The sequence below is a fragment of the Lissotriton helveticus genome, chromosome 11 (assembly GCF_964261635.1).
Source record: "Lissotriton helveticus chromosome 11, aLisHel1.1, whole genome shotgun sequence".
In the NCBI taxonomy this organism is placed as follows: domain Eukaryota; kingdom Metazoa; phylum Chordata; class Amphibia; order Caudata; family Salamandridae; genus Lissotriton; species Lissotriton helveticus.
The window spans coordinates 658,054,586-658,080,618 of record NC_136072.1 but is presented as its reverse complement, the minus strand read 5'-3'; the positions used below and the strand labels follow the sequence as shown (position 1 = coordinate 658,080,618).

The window sequence follows — 26,033 nt, the reverse complement described above, 5'->3', positions numbered from 1 at the left end:
CAACTCCAATCACCCATGACAGTGGATGTATTAGGACAGGTTCCTTCTACGCTACTCGAATACTTCCCCCCACTTTCCATCACAGATGTAGAGATTTTGGTGCACCAAGTGAAGTCTGGTTCCCCTAATGACATAATTCCTGCCAGAATAGTTAACACCCTTATCCCTCAACTCGCACCACGGTTTGAACATCTTTTGAATCTATCATTGAAGGAAGGTCATGTTCCATTGGAGTGGAAAGCAGCACAGATAATGCCCATTTGAAAGAACACGAAGGCTCCTCTGATGGACCTGACCAATCTTCGTCCCATATCACGCCTACACTTTCCAAGTAAAGTAAAGTATTAGAGAGACATGTCAACAAATACCTCTCTAGATTTGTTGAATCTTCAGGCAGACTAGACCCCTCCCAGTCAGGCTTTAGGCCCAAATATATCACAGAATCAGCCCTTCTAGAGGTCACAGACAACATCAGAATGATCCTAGACAAGGGCAATTCTATGATTCTGGTGCTATTGGACCTATCTGCCGCATTCAATACTGTTTCCCATCAAATACTGCTCAGAAGGTTGAAGGAGGTGGGACTGAGGGACTCTGCCTTTCGTTGGTTGGCAAGTTTTCTTTCTGGCCGGACCCAGACGGTCACTCTAGGTGTGTATCATTCTGCACCCATGGGACTTACCAAGGGAGTTCCACAGGGCTCCTGCCTGAGCCCGACTTTATTTAACATCTATGTGGCTCCCTTGGCTAATGTTCCAAGAAAATATGGGTTTGTTCCAATATCATACGCAGACGACACGCAGCTGCTCTTACCCTTCAATGAACTCACCCCTACAATCTTGGAGACATTCTCTCTGGGCATGATTGCCATTCCACAGTGGATGAGGAGTAATTTCCTCCAATGTAACGTTGGGAAAACCAAACTCTTACTTTTCGGAGAGGCCCCTGTATTATGGTCCCCAAACTGGTGGCCCATCAATCTTGGAAAGCCCCCTGCCCCTAAAACCTCTGTTAAAAACTTGAGAGTTCAGTTAGACCAAGCTCTTTCTTTTAAAGAGCATGTTGGCCAGACAGTGGGAGTATGCTTTCACACATTGGGCCTACTCCGAAGATTCTTTCCTTTACTTTCAGACTCTGTTCAAAAGACTCTGACCCAGGCACGTATATTGAGCCGCTTAGACTATTGCAATGGTCTGCAGCTCTCTGCCAATGAAGCATTAATTAATAGACTACAAGTGGTCTACAACACAGCGGCACGTTTAGTTTTACACATTCCACCCAGATCAGCTTCTCGCACTCTTTTCCTAAAACTCCACTGGCTCCCAATACGCCAACGAAAAGTTTAAGATTTGCTGTCCTATTCACAAAGCACTACATAATCTTGGCCCCAGCTCTCTGTCTGAAAAGTTCATTTACTATCTTCCATCGAGAGCTTTGCACTCCAACACTAAATATCTGCTAACAGTGCCCAGAATCAGGAGAGCGAGATTGTGGGGTAAATCTCTCTCATACCTTGGACTCAAGTACTGGAATGACCTTCCTCTTCCATTAAGAGCATGTTCGAACCATCTTGTATTTAGGAAATTACTCAAAACCACTCTTTTCTGTTTTTAAACAAGCTACAGTTTCCCCTGAACAATTGATACGCACCCACATAAACGCAGAGATACTCCTTGGAGTCGATTCTGGCGCTATATAAATCTTTAAATAAATAAATACCTTTCAATCATTTTAAAAACAGCAATATTCCATATCTCTAACCTTGAACTTGACCAGGTGCTTGCTGAGGCATTCCAGGGTAGACTTGAGAATTCGGAAAAAGGTGACCTGTATTGTGAGCGGGAGAGTGTGGTGGCATATTCCCTGAAGCAGACAAAACATTTGTGGTATTAATGAGAAAGCATAGTTATTTGTTCAAGTATTCCCTTTAAATTCTGTCATTTACTATGCATTGTGCCTGATAAGCATCATTGTATTTAATCTATTGCATAGCTATTGTTAACTAGCGTAAGTAGGAAATGAGTACTTATTTGCAGAAGTTAGGTTATAGCACACTTGGCTAAACCTCTTTCATTGTAATAGCAAATTTGTCATTCCCCCAAATAGCACATGTAGCATACTGTGAATGCATGGATATAATTTTGAAGACACTTCCTAAATGAGAAACCTTTTTTATATCTATCAACCTTGGTCAAAGAAATATTTGCACATTTAGGAATCTTATGCATAGCCATTGTCTAGATTTGCACTACCTTTACATAGGACCATGGTGCTTATCTTATAACTCCTACCTCTTTTGTTACCCTTACAAAACAACCATTATAGTTCTACATTTGATGAATTGCCTGTTGACTTGCCTAGGTTGGTAATACAGGGTACACATTGCCTCCTATGAATTTCCTATCCTGGTTACTTACTTCCAGGGCAAGGTAAAAATATGAAACAGCTAAAGAATGCAGGTGTGACTTTGGGGAAATCGGATAAGTGGTCCAGTGGCAAAATCTTTGATGTATCATTTTCAGCAACTGTTCATGAGTTTGTAATTTTTTTTTTAGCAAGGAAGTGAAGTGGGGAGGATTACTACGTGAGAGATCTAGCATGGCACTCTTTAAAGGACAACTACATTTGGTACTAGTAACACCTGTTATTTACAGCACGACAAAATGGCAGAAATACGGTATGAAGGACTATTGAAAAAACAATTTATTACTATTATTATTACTGTTTTACACAGGTTTTACTACTGTCTGAATAAACTATACTTACAGCACCCATCCAGAATTCAGTTATGCCCAAGACACCTTAAGAGTCTTAGGCAGCTTACACAAATTGGTGCTGATTCACAATTGGCACACCACCAAGTCAAGAAACACCTTGCTAAAAAAAGTCAGCCCTGTACTAGCTCTCTGTTTCATTTGAGATGTCATCAGTGATGTCATCAGTAATGCCACTGACCATGTCATGAATGATGTAATATGTGACGTCATCAGCAGTGCATTGCGGAGGCGCGAGTTATAGTTAGCTCAACTAACTATAACGGCTGAATTTCTATTGTTTTGTACAAGTGAAATGTCCAACTAACTATAACGACCCTGAAACCTGTGGGTTTTTTCAGTGAATTTCTAAGGTTTTTTAAATGCTAATTTCTTACTATAAGGTCCATGAAACCTATGTTTTTTTCAGTGAATATATATTTATATATGCATATATATATATATATATTCTCTCCATCTTCCCCCAACACTGCAGAGGGAAGAGAGCACCATGGAACAACAGGCGAGCTGCCAAATTCCTTTATTCAGGCGTTGTGCATGGCGCGTTTTGTTTTACAATTAAAACTTCCTCAGAAGCCGGCAGGAATCTCACAAGTGCTTCTCCCACCCACATTTAAAAGCTAAGTGTCCTGCTTCAATTGGTTCAGAACACTGCTGGTATCCTCGTGCTGGGTAGCAACAAACACAGGAGAACTGGATTTGCACGGAGCAGACACCTAACGTAAGTACAAACCCAAGTGGGCGGTGTCTGCTCCCTTCTCCCCAACACGGACCTTTAATCTGTTTCATGGGCGATGTGGCAGTTCTCCCAGTACCTCACCCCACCGCTGAAAATCCCAAAAGGGGCCCGTGCATACCGCCTAAGTAAGCAGCATGTCCACACAAAGTCGCAGTCCACTGTTAAGCGGTCGGGCTGATCTCTGGCATGCAGCGTGCCCAAGCGCTACCACAGTGCGTGTAGTCACTTCAAAACTTGCCACCAAAAACAGCCGGACTCTATTGGGGTGGGCGCTCCAAGGGGTGTTTGTGGCTGCACCCCAACATATTCTCTCCACCTTCCCACAACACTGCAGAGGGAAGAGAGCACCACGGAACAACATGTGAGCTGCCAAATTCCTTTATTCAGGCGTTGTGCATGACACATTTTGTTTTAAAATTAAAACTTCCTCAGATGCTGCCAGGAATCTCACAAGTGCTGCTCCCACCCACATTTAAAAGCTAAGTGTCCTGCTTCAATTGGTTCAGAACACTGCCGGCATCCTGGCGCTGGGTAGCCACAAACACAGGAGAACTGGATTTGCACGGAGCAGACACCTAACGTAAGTACAAACCCAAGTGGGCAGTGTCTGCTCCCTTCTCTCCAACGGGGACCTTGATCTGTTTCATGGGTGATGTGGCAGCTCTCTGTGTTCCTCACCCCACCACTGAAAATCCCAAAAAGGGCCCGTGCATACCGCCTAAGTAAGCAGCATGTCCACACGAAGTCGCAGCCCACTGTAAAGCGGTCGGGCTGACTCGGGCATGTGGCGTGTCCAGGCGCTACCACAGTGCTTGTAGTCCCTTCAAAACTTGCCACCAAAAACCGCCGGACTCTATTGGGGTGGGCGCTCCAAGGGGTGTTCGTGGCTGCACCACAACATATTCTCTCCACCTTCCCCCATATATATGTAATTTACCTTTCTACTGGCGGTCTCCATAGGTAGTTATAGTTAGGACCCAGATTTTATTTGAGAAATGTTTTAGGACTTATAACTTTAGCTCAGTTTGACGAATTTTCCCAACATTTTCAAAAAAAAGTGTCGTCCTGCTTCTAGATGTCCATGAAATGTGTCAGGGTGATTTGTCAAGCAGGGGCTAAGAAAAAGGGGAGGGAAAAATGTGTGTTTCCTATGTTAATTCCGATAGGGATTTTAGACATGACTATAGTCCAAACCGCAAGACGGAATTACATCAAATTTGGTAGAAAGGTCCAGAAACTGTTGTTTTTGTTATTTGGTGTAAATCCATTCAGAAGTTTTTGAGATATTTAAACAAAAAAAAGTGGTATATCTAGGCAAACTAAGACTCCCGATCTCGAGGAGGGTCTGATTGGCATCCAACACTACAACCAGGAATTTTTGGCATCCATTTTGGGTCTCAGTCTTAGCCAAATAAAAATAAAAAAGAAAAGAAAAGGGGTCAGAAGACTAAAACTAGGTTGAGGGGGGCCACACAACCCCTTCCCGGAAAATATTTGGCTCCAGGGCCACCATCTCGGGCCGTTATCAGTCCCAGGGACAACCACCTCTCCAGGGATGGCCCTGTGCAGTAGAACGGAGAGAGGCCACACAGACCTACTCCTGGAGCCATTAATTACCCTGAGGACTGCCACAACACAGGGCCGGCTCCCTGTGTCCCGGGGTGCCTACCCCCAAGACATAGCTGTTTGCTCTCGCTTGGCTGGAGCTTTGACAGCTGCCACCAACCGAGAGCAAGCAGGAAGTTTGCTCTCAACTGGCGGGTGCAGGGAAACTGCTTCCGCCTACTGGGAGCAGACTTCAGACAGCAAAACAGATGAAAGAACTGCTTCTGCATGTGGGGAGTAACAGTTTAGCTGCTCCCTGCATGCAGGAGCAATGCCAGCTCTCACCGGAAACAGGGAGAATAGAAGGAACTGCAGAGACATTGAGGATCCCCCTGTGGTCCTAAGTGCTGCACACTGGGTGCCTTCAGTAGGCTCCAGGGCACCCAGAATCAGGAGGCCAGGCACCGGGAGGGGAGTTGCCCAGGGCCGAAGTCAACAACCCTTCCCTGGTATAAAGGGAAAATAATCCTAACTTCCTGGGCTTGGGCAAGGCAAGGCAAGTGTGTTTTGTTGGCAACTGCACATTGAAAAACATTCTGAAATCCTTCCTGGGGGTGAGTGCATTGTTGATCTATCAGAGCACAATCTGTAGTGACTGTGATGATTGTGTTCTTTCTTGCCCTCTCCTGGTGAGAACAGAGTCCATGGTTCTTCCTTTAAATTAATATGTGTATGTAAACATGTAAAATCATCTGGAAGGTCCATCCATTTGGCCCGCCGTGTCCCCCTTAGTAGTATGCAAAGTTCTTCAGCCTTTTGCCAGGATGATGACCAGCTTAACAGAAGGCCCCTCAACATTTGGCCCCGATTTTGGTGACTTTTTCTTAATGCAGAGGAATATGATGACATCTCCAGCAAACAAAGAAGCACTCATATAGTTATGAAGAAGTGCCCTTGTTTGGTGGAGATTTACCCGTTTTGTAGTCTTGTTGTCTTCTCTATAGGATCATTTATGTTATCACAGATTTCTGGATAAAAATGCTAAAGGAACAATCACATTGCCGAAATTCACACAAGGTCATTGGAGACATTTCCAGGTGGTCCATTATGCAGATGAAGTGAAGAATTCCACTGGACATTCAACCAATAAGGGAACACTTAGTAATTAACCAATAGAAAGTACTCCAGTTGGGTATATATTTTATACAGAACTGTGTACTCTTGTTGATAAACGGGCAGGTGAGGTTCTGTTCTGTTGCAGTCACACACAACTACTGGCACACCCACACAGATACTTGGACACCCCCTCACACACCCATTCTGCCACTCTCACATCCACTCACAGACCCACACAGCCACTTTCACACACCCCCTTACAGTTATACATCTACTCTTACACTAACAAAACTCACAGACCCACTCACAGACTCATACAGCCACTCGCACACCCACACAACCACTCACACACCTACCTATAGACCTATAGAGCCACTCACACACCAACTCACAGAGCCATACAGTCACTGACACACACATACTCACAGACCCATATAGTCACTCAAACACTCACTCATACACCCACAAAACCACTAACACACCAGCTCACATACCCATACAACCACTCACACACACCCTGACACACCCACATAACTACTCACACACCCACTCACAGACCCATATAGCCATGTAGACACCCAGAAAACTACGCACATACACACTCACCGACTTATACAGCCACTCACACACACTCTCAAAGGTTACAGTTTACAGTTAGGGTATACAATTAAAAACATCTTCCAAATTTACAAAAGGAAAAACTGAAGGTTGCAGAGATGTCATAGTTAGGAAATAATTTTAAAAAACATAAAAATTCACTGAAAAAACAAAGGTTACAGGGATATTATGGTTAGGCTCAGATTTAATTCATACAAAAGCATTGAAATTCAGCAGTTATAGTTACCTGGCATCACTGATGACATCATCTACAGAACCCCTCATACACACACTAACACTCCCAAGCAACCTCTCAAACACCTACTCACACACCCATTCACATAACCATCCACAGAGCCATTCAACTACTGATATACACTCACGTGCTCACTCATACAGCCACTCATACAACCAGTAACTCACCCATACAACCACTCACACAGCCACTCACTCATCCACAAAACCACTTACATACAAATTTGCACATCCATACAATCACTCTCACACCCACTCACTTACCTATACAACTACTCAAATATACATTGACTGTATAAAAATGCTACTAACAAACCCACTCATTTATGCCTACATCCACTCAAACAGCTACTCACTCACCCATACACCCACTTACACAAGCAGTCACTCACCCATGAAGCCATTCACAGAGGTACTCAGTCACCGACACAACCATTCACAAGTTACTGGGGCCTGCAAATGCTTCGGGAGGGGGTCTATACCCTTTTTTATTGCATTTGGCCCTGAAGGATGGGTTCACTGGATCCCAAGAAGCCTCTGTGGCGGCACCCTTGTTTGTATTGCATTTTGCCACAGGGATGGTGTCTCTAGGACCAAATAAGGCTTGAAGAGGGGTTGAGTTGCCCCCTCCACTTTTTTATTGTCTTTGTCTCAGTTAATGGGGCCCTGGGGCCTGATGAGACTCGGGGAGGGGGTTGTATGTCCCTTCCTCTTAGAATTCAGCCCTGGGGATGGAGTCACCAGGGCCTGGTAAGTCTTATGGAGGTGGCTGCACAGCCTCTCCCTTTCTTTATTAAATTTGGCCCTGGGGGATGGGGCCCATGGTGACTATTAAGGCTTGGTATAATATATAATTATAATATTAAAGTTTTGGCCATGGGGAATGTGGTCCCCTTGTGTCCAAAGGCCAACCCTAGACCCAGTCACCAAAACCTGTTCGCTGCATGGGAATGGTTGTCTGTGGGGGGCTGGCCGCAGGGCAGGCCCTGCAGCAACTCTCCAACCCGCACAGCTGAAGTCCATGTGTTGCAGGGGGTTGAATTTTTGAACAGGAATAAAACATTATTTTACGGTAAAAACCAGTTATAGCTATAATTATCTCAAGTAACTATATCTTGTGTCCTCGCCATGCAATGCTAATTGCCCCACATATTGCATCACTCATGATAATTTCTAGGAAATCATTTATAATATCACTGCAATTATTGATGAGAAAACTATGCATGACAGGAGCACAAGGTATAGTTAACTTAGGACACAGTTCCCTTTCCCTACACCGTTTTGCGCTTGCAATTGAGCCTCTGGTGCTACTAATCCAAGTAGTTGCGCTGACCCATGGGTGGAAATAGGGCACTAATCAAGAGGATGACATTGTCTTGTACGTGGTCAATGTTGTGCTTTTCTTAGCAAATCCCGTACAGAGTGGGTCTGCTGTCTTCATCTTTTACCTTGCTTCAGGGAGGCCTCTGGCCTTAGAGTAAACCCTGCTAACCCAATATTGGTGCCTCTGGCCGTCTCCCAGGACTGCGATGACTGACAGGATGACATACCCATCCGTCGTCTGATATTCAAATACTTGGGCATTTGGTTACGCTACTTCCCGGAGCTTGCCTGGTCCCTTAATGTAGAACCCCTCACTCAGAAAGTTATAGCTGACTTGGAATCCCTCCATCTAAATGTAATGGGCTTTATCCCCCTTTCTTTAAAATGATGATTTCACCTTATTTTCACTTTATTTTTCAAAACTTGTCACTCCTCATACCGCGGAAATGTTTTCGGACTCTGGATCGAGATGCTATTTTCTTTCTATTGTGTGGTTCTATGGCTCACCTTGCATTTGCACATTACCTACGGGCCCCTATGATGACAGATTGGGTGTGACCAGCCTCTACTTAAATCACTTAGCTTCATACCTTCTGTTTATCCATGACTGTTTTAACGGGGTTGGTCAGATCCTGCCTATCGCCTGGAGCTAACGCTAATGGATTTCCCCAAACTCTGTCTATACTATCTGGTTTCCCTGTTCCTAACTCTACACCCTCAGTGACCAACCTGGCCCTGTAGTACTGGAGGGTTGCTTTATGACACACCCACTGAGATACCAAACTCACGCAGCAAACACCTCTTTGGCATGGTTCCTGGTTGGGAGAAGTGTAGTCTGCAGGGTTTTGGCAGATGGAAACTTATTGGGATCTCACAGCTTGAGGACATCTGGTCAGGGAACCATATGTGCTCATATTAGGAACCTAAAACTACATATACCTTGTCCCATACACAATTTTATAAATACCTCCAGCTAAGACATGCTCTTCAGTCACACCTCTCTCAAGTTGACTCAGTCCTGGAGTTCAGTCCACTAGAGGTTAAACTGTTGATAAGTGATTTGAGCAAAAATAGAGTCTCCAACATTTACTGCACCTTGATAATTAACACCCCAGGCACCCTAGACCACCTCAGGGCCTGGTGGGAGTCATGGCTGGGACCTCTTGGAGATGATGACTGATGTAAATCACTGATGGTGCCAAGGATGGTCACAACTTCTTGCAAGTTATGTCTGATCCAAACATACAACCTATATGGTGCCTATCCCTCTCTGGCCTGGCTCCACTGAGCGAGACAACTCTCCGAGCCCTTTTGCCTTTGGCGTGGTAATGCTCTTGGCAATTTTTATCATGTGGTTTGGCTGTGCCCTATCATTCAAAGGTTCTAGTCAGCAGTGGTGGTTGAGTTGACCAAGGTGCTGAAATGGGAGGTCCCTCTCTTCTCCCTCATGCTTTTTGCTGGGTGTCCTTGAGGGCTCTGGTGGTAGGAGGGCTGACCAAACATTCTTGGGGACGGCCCTCATGGTTGCTAAGAGAGATATTGCTGCCCTTTGAAAATCCCCTTCACCTCCCACTCTCTCACAATGGTGGTGGGGTAGATAGGGTTGCCCTGCAAGAGAAGCCATTCTACGAGGCTGGGGGATGCCCCCTTAAACACGGCCGAGTTTGGAGGAAGTAGCTGTACCTATAACTCCAAGGTACCACTTAAGGGTAGGGATGTCAATGTTGCTGCAGAACTGTAATGATGTGCTGTATCAACTGTACTTAATGCCTTGCAATTATCACATTTATTTTTCATGGATGAGCCAAATGTGTATCAAAAGGTTATTTTTTCTCTTGGCATAAAAATCATTAAAAACCTGCTTATCAAATTAAAAAAACCTTAGGACATGAGGTAGGATTATTTGAGATAATTATAACTGTTGAATTTCTGTTGTGTTTTAGTTGAAAATGTTACATTGTTACTGAAGATTTCATCTAACTATAACGTTACTTTAACTTTTGTGTTTTTTCAGTGCATATATATAAAATCAGTTGTTTCAAATGCATTATAAAACGCTTTGTAGCGGTCAACACTCTGTATTACATGCATGGTAAAGGTAGGAATTGTAATAGTATATATAGTAACGACTGATATTCCGCATCCCTAAAGGGCACCCTACACACCGCAGCATGTGTCATCCAGGGTTTGAAGAAATATGATCCCATCACTTCCATCCTGATGAAACTCCCCTTGCCACTGTCCATCATCTTTAAAACCAGTGGCATCAATTACAAAACCATCAAAAATGACGTTCCTGCTTATTTCGAAGACTATCTCTCCTACTACTTACTGACTTAGACCATGTACAGCTCTCCTCTACTTCTTGGCTTAGGTTGTCCCAAAGAAATGCTAAGTATATACATACATTACTGAGTACGGGAAGCACAGGAGTATTCTTTTAAATACTTATACATACCTTTTTGAATTAATGGAAGTATAAAGAGGGCACAACCCTCTTCCTTTGAACTAATTGTATATGAATATTCCCATTTTATTCCTATTTTAATTGTTTTATGGGAAGTTCAAAAAAAGCATGTAAGTGTATTTAAAAGTACCATTACAGGAGTACCACTCATACACATTAATGCCTTTGTGAATAGGCCACCATGTTTTGTTCTTGGGATCACAAGTCGCCAGGACATACATTACAAGAATGTGGCAATCTCAAATCTCTCCATCTATTGATGAATAGAGACATGAAATCTGGAAGATGGCCCAAATAGACATATGTTATAATTAAGGCTCCCGGTTTTCTGTATTTACAGATAAATACAGGCTTAAAACCATTTATTTTCCTGTCTGTATTTATTTTTAAATGTGGATAAAAACAGAAATTGGGTGCTTTTTTAGTGATTCTAAACACACTTTGCTATGACTGCCAGGCAAGTATGTGGATTGAGAGGTAAGGTGATTAAAAAAAGGAATTTTAGTAAAGAGGCTTAAACAGCAGTAGATATGCACAAGGCTGATACTGAAACTTGCATATTTTTATATAATTGCATTGATTTATCTTCTGCGGGTGTTCATAACACTGAAACTTGGAAGGCATTCAAGCATGACTCCATATTTATTGGTTAAATAAATGTGGAAATATGCCAGTTTCAGCTTTATTTTTTTCACAAAACTCATAATAAATATGGATAAATACAGATAAAGTTTACAAAAAATAAATATGGATAAATAGAGACGGAAATGTCTAAAAAATAAATACCATAAAACTGGGAGGCCTAGTTATAATGGTGGAATTAGGTTGACCAAGAAATGGAAAGTATCTGGGGTGACTGCCTTGCTAACCTATTGTGCAAATTTTCTAACATTTCGTTCCAGGTTTGAACTGGCACACACTGTAGAGTTGTGATTTAATTTTCAGTGCAACACTTGTTTGTGCAGGAAAGTATCCCTAGAGTAACATAAAGTAAAGCTATGCCCTACTTTGCTTTATTTTGCATCAAGAGAGTGTTCCATGAGTGGTACATGAGAGTTCCCATGCTATCACCCGTGGTTTATGAAGCAAAGATCTACCTACTAACATTTGATCACAAGGTTTTTCTGCCACATAATAATAGCTCTTTGAGGTTGGCGTTAACTTGGAGACATGGTTTTATTTCTCTAAATTTTCTAGTTTTGTATATATGCTGCAGTGTATAACACATTTACTAGACAGTGGTATAGTTGTAGGTTATACGGCGCCTTATGAATAATCACACATATATCAGTTGAGGATAGTATTGAGTTACGGTGCTGTAGGGTGAGGAGAACCACCAACCTCCCCCAAAGTTGTGGCCAAAGCCAACATAGAAATTAGCAAAATCCTCAGCACAAAACATATAAGATTAGGTCGAATATTAACTGCTACACGAAGTATGTTGTATACGTGATCGAGTGTAAATGCAAAAGAAAGTATATGAGCAGCACCATAAGGACTCTGCATGAGAGAATAGGGGAACACATGAGAGCAGTCAAACAAGGGGATATCAGGTATCCCATTGCTGTGCACATAGCACAATGCCCCACACAGACCAGGAATAGGGTATTCACATTTTATGGCATTGACCAAGTCCTGAGGCACCCTAGAGGGGGCAACACAGAATTGACTTTATGCAGGCGTGAAGTCTTTTGGATTCTTAGATTATGCAGCACAGAGGCAGGGTCAGTGTTAACCAGGAGCTTCATTAATTTCTGAGGAGATAAATGGTGTGCATCATAATGTGTATGTTGTAACATGCCTGATCCGAAGAGGGTAGATGCAGGTTATGTCACTTGCATATACGTTTGCAACATTTTGCTTTGTGTTATCATCACACCTATTGTTTTGGTTGCCTCTGTATTGTACTAACATAAGATATGAATGAGTTGGGTATGTTATTTGGCATATGGGACCCCCTGTTAAATGAACCATTAATTTCAGCCATTCGGTTCATATGTTGTTAAATACTGTAATCCTTGTACTTTGTCCAAGAAATGGAGAAACACAAAGTATTTTGATCATAGCTCCAATGAGGTTATAGGATTTGCGATTGGGAGGCTTTATGCTTAAGCCCGCCGATTTTATGTTTCGCATGCCTAGAATATGGAAGGTTTAATTCACGATGAGCGCTTTTTATTAGTAAGCTCTCACAGCAGCTACTGTTTCAACACGCATTTGTTTGGACAGTTAGCAATGCATATTTTCATGAACACTAGAGTCAATGGCGCAATCTGATAATGTATCAGTCTATTAGACATGATTTGTGGGTCTGTTAGATTGTGATGACCAGTTCTGGTTATGAATCAATATCTTTTACCTAGCTTTAATGCACACACTCATATGTTGGAAGTTTGACTTTTTAATATCACTAAAGAATTAATCTTCGATTTGTGGACGCTTCGGATTTCATTGTAGATATGCGATTCTGGTTCTGTTATTCACTCGCAGGATGTGAAAAGTTTAAGCACGACTGTGGTTAGACTGAAATTACTTATTATGTATATGTCATTGACATTTTCACAGTACAAGATGGCTGCCATGTTTAGGCAGAGTTAGTCCTCTTTCTATTATCATAGCTCCATATAAGAGCGGGAAACTCTCATTGCCGGCTCTCGTACTCGCAGACCGGACAGACTGATCTAGTCATGGCTTTACTATAGCGTAGAGTGGTAAGTTCCTGGGCTAGCGACCAGAGTTTAAACAGTGTGGGAATTTGCTTTGTTTCGTATTAAGGGATCTATTATTTGTGGGTCTCGCTTGAGCGCCATACAGTTACTAATGATTTGACTAATGATTTTGGAAAGGGTATCAAAGTGAGCACTTATCCCCAGGAAAGCTGGTAACATCCGAGCTTTTTCCTTCTCATTACAGGGGTGCTTTTACTGAAAATTACGGATTTGCTCACTTTGAAGCAAGGATACTTGGCTCACTCGCAATCTAAAGCGTGTGGGATGGAATTATCACCACATGGAAAGTAGGTGGTGACATGATACATAAGGCTATTTTGGGAATATATTGGATTAAGAGGATCAATTTTACCAGGCTCTTAACTGTACTTTGTTTGTTTACTTCCACATAGGTTGCTACCAATGACATTGAAGGTACCCCCTTTAGTAGAAATATCACAATGGAGATGCATGTAGTTGGCTGGATAGGTGAGATAGTGATCACCCCTTTTGGTCTCTGAGGGCTTTATTTATGTACTGACAGTAATGAGGGTGTGACATACATGACCCAGGTGTCTATTTATGGGTTCGGTCATGTGTATTTGTGGCTTGGTCTAGATGCCCTTAAACAGTTTGGGGCTTTGGGAGCTTTCTAATCATTAGTTTTTTTTCCATCACCTTTATTTAGAGATTTTGAATATGAAATATTCTTGCGTGATTAGTTTATTTTATCTTCACAAATTGATGTTCACAAAGTCACTATCATTGACTATAGGACAACCATGCGCATGCCTTTGCACTTGCACATTATGTCATGTTTATATCTGAATTTAGATTGTGCACACCAGTTTTGTGTATGGTGTCACAATGGCCATTGTTTATTTTATTTTTTGTTCACTCAGCCTTGAGAAAGTCGCCGGACGATTTCCCAGTTTGTGTGACGAAACATGTGTTGGCTGAACAATAAGAAAAGAATAAACGAAAGAAAAGATTTCTGAAACTGTGTTTATAATTTGCATATACTTGCATTGGTATTTAATATTACATTAAATGTGTGCTGAGGATTTTGTGAACTGCAATGCATAGCACCCATGTAAAGTCAGAAAACTGTTAGAACTATGTCTAAGCATAGTATTTTGTACTGAATGCTGGACATCACAAACACACCTCTCTGCACCTTGGCGCATTGCAGCCTGAAGTGAGCCAGTGCAGGAAAAAAGAAGAACAGCACCATATTTTAGTAGATAGACCGCTGTTCTGCTCTCTTGTTGGGCAATGCAGTGCAGCAACTTTGATTGTTGCGTTGCGTGAAATATAAGTAAATCTACTCCTATCTATGTAGTTCATATTAGCGTGTGCACCATTTTACAGATGTTTATACCCTGCAATCACATACACACTCATAAAGACGATCTGCCCAGGCGGTAATCGAACCCGGTGGTTGATATCCGAGCAGAAGATGCTGCAAATATTCATAACAATAAAATTAAACATTATTAATAAAGATAATAATAATAATGTCATATTTGTACGTAGCATGGCCCACTAGCTAAATGATCAACAGTGATCACTCACTGACCCTTAACTGTTAAGAACACAGGAGGGGGCAAAATCTACGAGTACAAAATATGTTTAGTAAATTCATTCGGAACATTCGGTTAAGCTTAGAACTAGGTGCAGTACATTACTTTGCAGACATACTGGGCCCGATTCACAGAACTAACAAGACAAAATCCTAAACTTACTACCATTTTGGTATTCACAGAAGGCACTTACTCATTTTGGTATTCACAGAAGGCACCTACTCATTTCGGTATTCACAGAAGTTAGGAGTCCTAACTTTAGGACTCCTAAATACCTTTTGATAATACAGAAAGTCTTAAAGTTAGGATGTTTCCCAGTTTAGGAGTAGTAAACTTAGGACTCCTAACTTTAAGACTCCTAAATGCCTTCTGTGAATACCGAAAGTCTTAAAGTTAGGATTTTTCTCAGTTTAGAAGTAGAAAAGTTAGGACTCCTAACTTTAGGGCTCCTAAATGCCTTCTGTGCATACCGCAAGTCTTAAAGTTAGGATTTTTCTCAGTTTAGGAGTAGTAAAGTTAGGAGTCTTAACTGTACTACTCCTAAACTGAGAAAAATCCTAACTTTAAAACTTTCGGTATTCACAGACGGCATTTAGGAGTCTTAAAGTTAAGAGTCCTAACTTTACTACTCCTAAACTGAGAAAAATCCTAACTTTAAGACTTTCGGTATTCACAGAAGGCATTTAGGAGTCCTAAAGTTAGGACTCCTAACTTCTGTGAATACCGAAATGAGTAAGTGCCTTCTGTGAATACCAAAATGAGTAAGTGCCTTCTGTGAATACCAAAATGGTAGTAAGTTTAGGATTTTGACTTACGTTAGTTCTGTGAATCGGGCCCACCAAGTCTGGCAATAGATTCCTGATCCAATCTTATTTTACAGGCTAATAGTCCTGTAAAACTGGAACAGTATGGGTAGCATTTAGGAAATACACTTCAAAATACATCTTCTCTTTTAATTGACTCTTTTAATATATTGCTTGCATTTTTCTTTCCTTGTCCTCTATTTAGACAAAGTGTTGTCATTGAGGAAAAAGTGCTGAACCTCAATATTGTCATGACTGCCTTGCAGAATGTTTTTAGCCACTTGCCTTATGTTTATTTCTCTTGTTTATCCTTCTCTTGCTTGAATTAAAAGCATTAGTATTTCTATTCCTCTCACCAGTAATATGCCCTGTGCTAAACTGACTTAAACTAACAAATAACAATTGCTATAGTCGTTAAGGTCTTTTAAAGCTTTAGTCCAATAGATTGTATTTAATTGCTATACTTTTGGTAGTCCTCTCAGTCTTTCACTTAATTTAAGCCTTTGTTAAGTATTCAAGATGCAGCCCTATGGTACTTTAGTATATCATTTGCATAGTGCAAACATAAATCTGTTGGGTTTTTTCTTGCCTAAGCTCACAGACCGGAAGGTAGCATAGCTACAGAACAAAAACCACGGAAAAGACACATTGGTTCAGAAGCAGAGGACAAAAAAAATATGCTAGTTACCGTTAAGCATAAATATAGAAGGAGGAACCCTTTTGTGAAACACTGGCTTTTTGGAAACACGCTGTTATCATTGGTAATGTATGGCATGTTGGCTACCTATGTCATCCTGCCTCTCCAGTAGAACGCTATGACCTCAGAGACAGTGATGATATATTAGAACCTGGGTGAGTGCAGTGGCAGTTGATGTGTCGTCATTGGTGAACATGCTTAATAAAGCGTACCTCTTACCTGAAGCTGACTCTTCTTTGAGTGGACATCACAATTTTGGCGACAAACTGGATGGGATATGGAGTGAGTAAGCACCTTAACGAGGTAACAACATAGCATACGCTGGTTCAGGTACTTTGGCAGTTTTGGAGCCAAGCTGGGATAAGGCAGTGTTTCGGTGCCTGTGTCTGCGGAGTTCCTTGTGAGGAGGGGATTCTTGAGGGCTGTTCACTGACGTAGACACAGCTTCCAGTGAGCAATGAAAAGCTGTCCAGCTCCTGTTTGTTTCATCCTTGGGAATCTCCAGCGGGTGTGCGCGTTACCGACAGGATTTTTTGCTGTGTCCTTGGCGGAGGGGAGACAGCACAGTGTTCAGCATCTCTGGTTAGGTAGAGGCTTATTAACGAGGCTGCATTAGCTTTTAGCAGTTTCGTGATACAGCATCGTTGGTGAGGAGGAGTCAGCTTAATGCGGCTGTGTTGGGTTCCTGCAGTTTCATCATTCAGCGTGCTCGGTGAGGTGTAATCACACTAACAAGGCTGTTTAATCTTCCTGCTGTTTCTTTTTTTTTCTTGTTTACCTACATGCTCCTGTCAGCAGTTTCGTCTACAGAGATGTTCAGCGGTGAGTGGAAGCAAGTTACAGAAACTGGTACACATACAAGTAAACGTTTTTACTACAGGACTACCAACAGAAACTTCTAGTTCATGTTTAAAGACTAATGAGCAGTTTTGTTCAACAAGGGTAAAGACAATACTAAGGCATGTCTGAGAAGTAGAGTGTGGAGTTTGTTTGTTGGTTTTTTGCTCTTAATTAATCAGTGGCAAGCATAAATCATTCGTTTTGGCAGCATTTGGTTCTCAAAGAGGCAGTGTCTATTAGATTTAATTTTCTTCAGTAGGATTCACAATGGGACAGTAACTCTTTCAAGTTATGTTACTTTATTTTTTAATTGTGCACTCTTTTGTTTTAATGTGGCATTCACGATCTTCTGGTGTTCAGAAAATTTGTAAAAGTTTTGGATTATTATGGTGATTAGCAGTTGTCTAACGTACGTTACTTTATTCGTTTATGTTATCTATATTTGCTCTATGTGCAATCTAGTGACTAAACATAATGCAGAATGTTACTTCACCTACATTTTTCTTACCCTCGCCAGGAGAACCATTGATTGGATGGGCAAAATGGGTTTTTGGGAACTATGCACGTGTGTGTGGCACTAATCTTAGTGCCGTGCGGAAACATGCTTTATTGTTACATTGTTTGGGAGAAGGACAGGATGTCCTAGAAAATATGCCTCAGCTACCACACGCTGAAGCACGTGATTTGAATGAATTTGATATATCCATAGCTAAGTTGGATTGACATTATTTGCCTTGAGTGAGTAACATTTTAGAAAGGTATCAATGTGGTCTGAGGGGACAGGGGCAGGATAAATCTGTTGAGGGGTTTGTGACTGCGTTGAGGAAATTGGCTTTGAAATGCAATTTTGGGGGTGCAGTTGAAGAGAGAATTAGGGATCAATTTGTGTTAGGCTGCAACAGTGACAAGATAAAAGAGGGATTGTGGATGAAAGATGAGCCTTCCCTGGAGGAAGTTCTTATTGTTGCGAAACAGGTTTCAGCACGTGATGAAATGTGTTGAAGAATTAAATTCAAGGAAAAATATGAATTCCACAGAGAAAGAAAATACCACAGAAATGAATGCAGTCAGGACTCAGGGTGTTCCTGAGGTTAAACAAAATGAGGCAAAGAAGTATGTCAGGCAATAGTTTTGCAAGTTGAGGAGTCTAAAAAATTGTTTCCATCTGAAGTTGTGAGCATCGATGGTAGGGATATTATGCTGAAATTTGACTCATGTTCACGTATTACAATATTATCTGAACAAACATTCTGAAAATGTTTTCTAACAAAAAGGCACTTTCTAAGATAGACATACAACCTGGAGGTTATGGGAGTTCCAAGATTGATATGCTTGGGTATTTTGAAGCATGTATAGATGGGAGTGGGAAAGGTAAGTGTGGAAAGGTTTATGTTTCTTGCCATAGTGATGATCTCTTGGGTTAGGGTCATCAGAAAGATTTGGGGGTCAGTCGACATCAGTACAAGATACCGCAAGTTCAAATAGATGAAATTGAATATGGTCAAAACAAATTTGTGCAGGAATTGAAAGAATTGTTTCAAAACAAACTGGGAAAGCTAGTCAGCTAGAAACACAGGATAAAGTTAAGATGTGGGATGTGATGCAATTCCTGTTGTGGCTAAAGTGAGAAGAATTCCCTTACATTTACAGACAGCGGTGGAAAATGAACTCAAGAAATTGATGGAGTCTGGGGTCATTAAAGAGGTTGAGGCAACCAAATGGTTGGCTCATTTTGTAGTTGCACACAAAGGAAATGTGACATTCGCCTTTGCGTGGATTTGAGGGCACTAAACAGAGAGGTAGTAATTGGCAAATTTCTCTTGCCCGACATTGAGGAAATTATTTCTTCTTTTTCAGGTGCAAGAGTATTTAGCATGTTAGACTTAATGTCAGCTTATCACCAGGTTGAATTAAATGAGTGCTCACAGGATCTTAATGCTTTCACAACTACTTTTGGCAACATTTTCGCTTCAAGAGAATGCTACTGGGCTTAATTTCTGATGCAGCAGATTTTTAAAGAATCAAGCCAAACATCCTAAAAGATCAAACTGATGTAAAGTACCATTAGGACGATATAATTATTTTTGGTTCCAACAAAGAGGAGCATGATCAGTTAGTTTGTGAAGAGTTATGCAAACTTCAGATGACTGGTCTGCAACTGAAAGCTGAAAAGTGCAAGTTTGAGGTTGATAAAGTCACTTATTTAGGGTTCAAAGTTACTTCCACAGAGATTAGACTGAAGAAAGAACTGGTTGAAACAATCAAAGTCCTGCAGGAACCAAAAACCAAAGAGGAGCGTTCTTCTTTTCTGTGGATGGTTGAATATTATAGTCATTTCATGAAAGACTTTGCAAATAAGACATTTAATATGAGAATTCTGTTAAAAAAGAAATCTGACTTTGTCTGGGGACAAGAATGTTCTCAGGAATCTGAAAATGTCAAACAGGAGCTTAGCAATACTCCTTCTTTTCAGTCTTTTGAAGTGTTGTGTAAGACTAGGATAGTATGTGATACAAGTGGAAAAGGGGTGTGAGCTCTTCTACTTCAAATGAAAGCTAGCTAGATGCTGAATGTAACTACTCTGTTATTGAGAGAGAGTCTTCGCCGTGTATTGGTTAGCTGAGCTGCATAAGGATGTGGTTTTGTGTAAGGTAAGGAATCTTGTCAGTTCAGGTAAGAGGAGCAGTACTGAGCTGAAGGAGTGCGAATGAGGTTGGGAGAAAATTGTGGATGAGCTTGCAGTGGATAAGAGTTGTTTCGTGAGAGGCACAAGATTAATTCCACCTGAGAAATTGAGAAGAAGGATATTACAATTAGCTCATGAAGGCCACATGAGCATCGTAAAACTAAGGGAAGGCTTTGAAGAGATTTCTGGTGGCCTGGCCTGGATCATGATGTGGAGCACATGATCAGAGACTGTACAGAGTGTGCCTGTAGTAACAAGCTGTTGAGATCCAGTCAGACACCTACGGTTTGAAGGACACTACCTAAATATCCTTGGGAGGAAGTTACCATGGATATTTTGGGACCAGTGGGAGGAGAGCATGCCACACCCATGTCTTAGTTCTTATGGATCTGTACTCAAGATGGGTGGAGGTGTCGTGTGTTCATGATATTTCTTCCTCCTCAGTGATAACATTTTGTGAAAATATTTTTAGATGCAAAAGTTTTCCACGTTACTTGCTAACAGATAATGGTGTACATTTTTGTTCATGAGAGAAGGAAAATCATTTGAATGGGTGAGGAATTGTGCACAAAACCTCTGCTTTATATCATCCTGATACCAATGGTGCAATTGAGAGAGTGATCAAGACACTTAAGAGAGGCATTCAATTGGCAAGAATCAATAACTTAGACTGGAAGGATGAGTTATCAAAAAGATTATCTGGATATTGTATGTCACCACACACAACCACTGGTAAATACTCCATTTGAATTGTTCAAAGGAAGGGCACCTTCAACCAGGGTAATTTCTGGCTGGCTGCATTGGTCAAAAGGGTGCATGGACAATACGGTTGGTGAGTGGAAAAACAATAAGTTAGCTGCTCAGAAGAAGAGGATAGAGATGTTTGACTCATCTAAAAATGTGAACAATATGTCTATTAGAGTAGGGGACTTTGTAAAAGTAAAAGCACCACAAAAGTGTAAGGATTGGTCAAAGTTCACCAGGAGATTGGAGGTGTTGAAATGTTTTTAAAATGATGTAAAAACACATGACGGTCGCATCTGGATCAAAAGCTGAGTGGCAATTGTTCCTGGCCTTAAAGAATTTCCTGTTATCAATCATGGGAGTGGTCTAGTGGCTAATGATTTGCATAAAAATGCTATGTTCATGTGTCGTCATTGGTGAAGGTGCTTAATAAAGCACACCTCTAACCTGAAGCTGACTCCAGCTCTTCTTTGAGAGGACATCACATAATGGTTGTTCAATTAAAAAGAATACAGACATTTGTATATTTCAGATGTTAATGATAACATATTTTGTTGTTTTTTGTTGTTGCCTCATTTTTTGTTTTATATAAAACGATTGAAATTATCATTAAACTGGTCTAACTAATAAAGTGTTAATTTTTATTTTTGCAGGAATATCAGGAATAGGCCTTCATGACACTATGGCTAATTTGTCAGCGTTCAATAAAAGCAAATCTAATTTTTAAGCATACAGCTATTTTGTCAGAAGGTGTAATTAATCTTAGACAAAATAATTTGAAAGTAAGGTGGATATGTGTGACACTAAACTTTAGAAACAGTTTTTAAAGCAATTTTAGGATGTACTCATCATTTAATTAAAAAACACTTATAAATGATCTATAGCAATGTGCAGTCAGTTATGTAATGAGTTAGGAATGATTACAATCCTATAGGCACTATTTAAATTACAATGTTTATCTAATTTTTATCTCATTAATTTATTTCTTAAATTACAATTATTATGCTTGTCTATATGCAATGGCATAAAACATTCACAAAAACATTCTTACACACAAAATAAAGAAAAAAGATCTTAAACATACATCAGCCATTCCAATAACGTAAAATACAATGTATTCTGGCTCACTTCAATCCCTGCACTCATTGTAATCCTAATACAGATATAAACATCTTTTATGACTATCACTTACTCTACAATTTAGCAGCATTCCCTCTGATAAGATTAGACTACGTCACATATTAACTCCGTTAAGTTGAGCTTGAGCATTAAGCAACAAGGGGATGAGTTAATCAAGATTTGTTTGGTAGATTGGTGCAACTTGTTTGTCTTGTTTTTCTGATTTACCTGTGCATTTCTAAAGTAGGCCAGGATACTCCTAGCTTACTCCTAGAATTAAGTATTAAGCCAGGAGTACTCCAAGGGCAAGTAAGTTACAGACCAATCTTTGGGAATAGAGCCCAATATTTCGTATCAAGAGTACTTCAATGGCCCTACATCACTATACATTTTAAAAACCAAGAAAATGTAAAATTGTATTTATTTTGAATCTCAGACTTGACAAAATTCTTAGAAACTAAATTTCAAACAATCTTTCTGCAGCTTCCAAAACCACATTTTGAGAGGGGCAGGGACTGCGGACACAGTGACATTCCAACCATGTTTGACCCCTTCAGAACAACTGGAGGAGCTAACAGTGTTCCCCAGCTTCACAGAACGCTCACCAAACCCCAGACACCTAACAACCCCGTGCCCATGACCCATAGTAATCCACAAATCCCATTTACCAGCTGTTCAGAGCACGTGGTAAATGGGATTGAAACAGAGGTGGTTATTGGATGTAGAATCAGGACTGACAATACACGTGGAAATTGACTGGGTCTTCATTTTATTGCCCATCCCAGGGTCATTTACTTGTCAACGCCATTCTGAGTGTGGGGATATGAGCTGGAAATGGCTATTTCTAGCCCCAGGTAATCTTGCACCAAACATGCAACTAATAATGAGTCCATTAGTGATTTGCTAGTCATTTAAATGACTTACCCAAATGCACTGATTTATCAGATTACTTAAAATGTTCACATCCACTTCTTTTGGCAATGCAACAAGGGTTTGGTGCAGGGTCTAACTCCTTCCCTTGTCCACGATGCTCACTGTGCATGATCTGTGCCAGGCATAGTTGTTCTGTACATTTTCTTTATTGAGATTTTTTTTAAAAGCCATTTTCCAAAACATGTGAGCTCCTGATTTGGGGTTTGTGACTGTCACCCACAATTTGTGAACCCTGAAACTAAAACTGCAGCTTTTTATTATGTGAGGCATCATCTCATATAATTATATATGTATATACGTCTGCAAGTCCATCCTGGGTGTAGTTCTTCTGAATGCTAGATTGCCTCTTGAGTGCCCATCCTTTGAGTCTTAGCCATCTTGTTCACTTATACAGGCTTCCCCTTTGCATCCCTTTTTCTTCTCTGACTTCCTGTGTGATCCTGGGCAGCAGTATACTATCTTTCTGTGTACGTTTTCTACCCAGTTCCCAGTCCTTGGCCAAGTCCCTGACTGTGTTCCCAACATAGTCTGGGAGAGTCCTTGACTGATTGCGTTCAGTTAGCTACCATTTTTCTGTTACATTTGTGTGTGAAAATATTGAAGGCGTGTCATAATGAGAGGTTTAAAAAAGTGCATCATTTAAGTTTGTGTAGTGTAGTTCACCAGTGCCCAACAATGAGAGGCATTTCGTGTCTACTTTACAATTTGAGAATGTTAACCTTAGCCCTGAAACAATAAATCCTCCTATGAAAAAATGGACATTTACATTCTGAATATTTTACTCATTGGCTCTCAAACACCTCTTTGCTAGGTCCTGACCTAATCTTCTGTTCTGATCCAGATTCAATGTATGTGTCAGCATTGCAAAAGGAGAATGATACCTTATTCAGTTTACTGAACATAAATTCTGATTCTAGCATGTCTGCTAAAAGTGGTTGTAAAATACAATATTCAACCACACAACCAAAGGAAGAACAGATTAATTTCACAACTTCTGCTCTCCATTCAAATAATGATACCCAGTCCTAAGGGGGCGTGGGTACGACACACTGCAGAATGGTTGCCTATTGAAGGGGCTCCGCAGAACCAGGCTCAACTATCCATCATAATTGCTGTTCTCACCCGGAATCTGCCGCTATCGAGAACCGGAACCTACTGCCACTTCAAGGCGCATTCCCTGTGCAAACTTTGGAGACTGGAGGCGGTGTAACCACCGAGTTGCACAACCCGACTGGCCGCAACCTGATGGGAAAGAAGTAACGGCCGTGCATGAAATTAAAGTGCGCAGTTGCAATGGTGAACTACTGAGGCTCCGAGAGTCACCAGCGTACTTAGCTGCGAGACACTACAGGCTGAAGGAGCCAAAAGCGTTCCAGTGATACTTTTGCAGGAAGTTACAGCTACCCTTTACCCAACAGACGTGCTGTGCTGCAATCAAGGGTGAGAACACCGGTGTCTTCATGGGCCGTGTTGTCGGGCCAGGAAGGTAGGGAGCCAACAGCTGGATTACATAGGAAGCTGGTGCAGGAGAGACACACCGGACAAGCTGGATTACTGAGCGGGGAGCCCGGAGTCTGCTGTTGGCTGTGGTGAGTGCGGGCCGGGGGCTCAGGTGGGTGCGGGGCTGCACGTGCTCCTGCTGTTCAGACTGAGTCCCCGGTTGGTGGTAGTCACCTTGGGGGATGCGTGATCATAGGAGGCATAGCAGGGCCCGCGCATCTTGGGGCCCTAGTTGCACTGAGCACTGCGGTGCTGTGGTGCTTGGTTGGAGCCAGGGCAGGCGTGAGAGCTTAGTGGACCTTTGCCGTCCCTTTCAAGTGCCCCACACAAGTATAATGGGCGTAGGGGGCTGGCTTGGGGGGTGTGGGTACTGCTGTTTCTAGGACAGCCTGGGTGAAAGTCAGCGCCTGGCACACCATTTTGCTACACTCTCCCTCGCATGATCGTGAACTCTCACCCCCATTGAGGAGTGGGGAGTGATCTAACCAACTGGCATAAATCTGCTGCATATTCTGTGTCCTGCATGGCACGCACTGCTGCAGCAGATGCAGCAACAGATGTAAATCCAGTATAAGTGACTCCACCGCAGTAATGTTGCTATCACGTTTTGGCCTCTGGTTGATTTACTTTTCGATTGCTGTACATTGTGTCAGCATCATCAGTTAAAATGGAGAAGACTGATCCCAAACAGGCGAAGCTCGCCTTCGAGAGCAAGCGCCTGACCCGTACCAATGATGCAGGAACTGAACTGCATGCCGCCCAGGGTCCCAAAGAGCATGAAGAGCAACAGGAAGAAGATCTCCGGTCTATACTGCTAGATGTGCGCTCCAGCATAAAAACAGTGGACAGTAAGATAGACGCTCTTACCGCAAGTCTAGATGTAGTTAAAAATTGTGTGGATGTTCATGAGGGCCGGCTGGATACTCTGCAAAACAGATTATCGGGCACCCAGGATGCTAGTGCAGAATCCAAAACGCACATCCTAAACATTGAAAAGGTACTCGCTGTGATCACTGCTAAAAACGAGGATTTTGAGGCACGCTCTCAGTGCAACAACTTGCGCATTATTGGGCTGCCGGAATCAACTGCCATTCTGAGAATGAAACCATATATAGAAGATTTACTGCGCAATCTGTTTGGGCCTGCACTCTTGCCAGTGAAGACAGTTGAGAGGAGCGTATAGTTCATTGGACCATAGACCCCCACCAGAGGCACCGTCACGACCAATAATCGAACAACTCTTGAACTATAGGGACAGGGATGCAATTCTCAATGCAGCCAGGGACAAGAGTACTATAACGCATCAAGGAAATTTACTCTCTTTCTTTCCTGAATATACTCCTTCTGTTCAGGCAGCGCACAGGGAGTTTGTGACCGGTGAAATGCATATTACAGAACACCTCCCTTTCCTACGCTATGCTATATCCGGCTAAACTTAAAATCACGTTCAACGAACAATCACAGTTCTTCATAGATGCTAAGTCGGCCCTCAAATACGCCAAACACATAGGTGCAAGGAAGTCGCCCTCGCATTCCTCTCAACAAACTGCAACAGAACAGAACCTAAGCGACAATGACTGAGAGGTTGATTGCGTAACTCTGCA

The 26,033-nt window shown here is 41.7% G+C and overlaps 1 protein-coding gene across 8 annotated transcripts in view; it reads right to left on the bottom strand.

The window, feature by feature from the left end:
- Positions 1–26,033, bottom strand: part of LOC144791058 (phospholipid scramblase 1-like) — a 401,648-nt gene that overhangs the window by 277,203 nt on the left and 98,412 nt on the right. For 6 of the 8 annotated variants that reach the window (XM_078665694.1, XM_078665698.1, XM_078665693.1 and 3 more), the window contains one exon: positions 1,762–1,863. The exons of the other annotated variants lie outside the window; for them this stretch is intronic. In XM_078665694.1, coding sequence (XP_078521820.1) covers positions 1,762–1,863 — 102 coding nt within the window. The remainder of the gene's footprint in view (positions 1–1,761; positions 1,864–26,033) is intronic. 8 annotated transcript variants of the gene reach the window in all.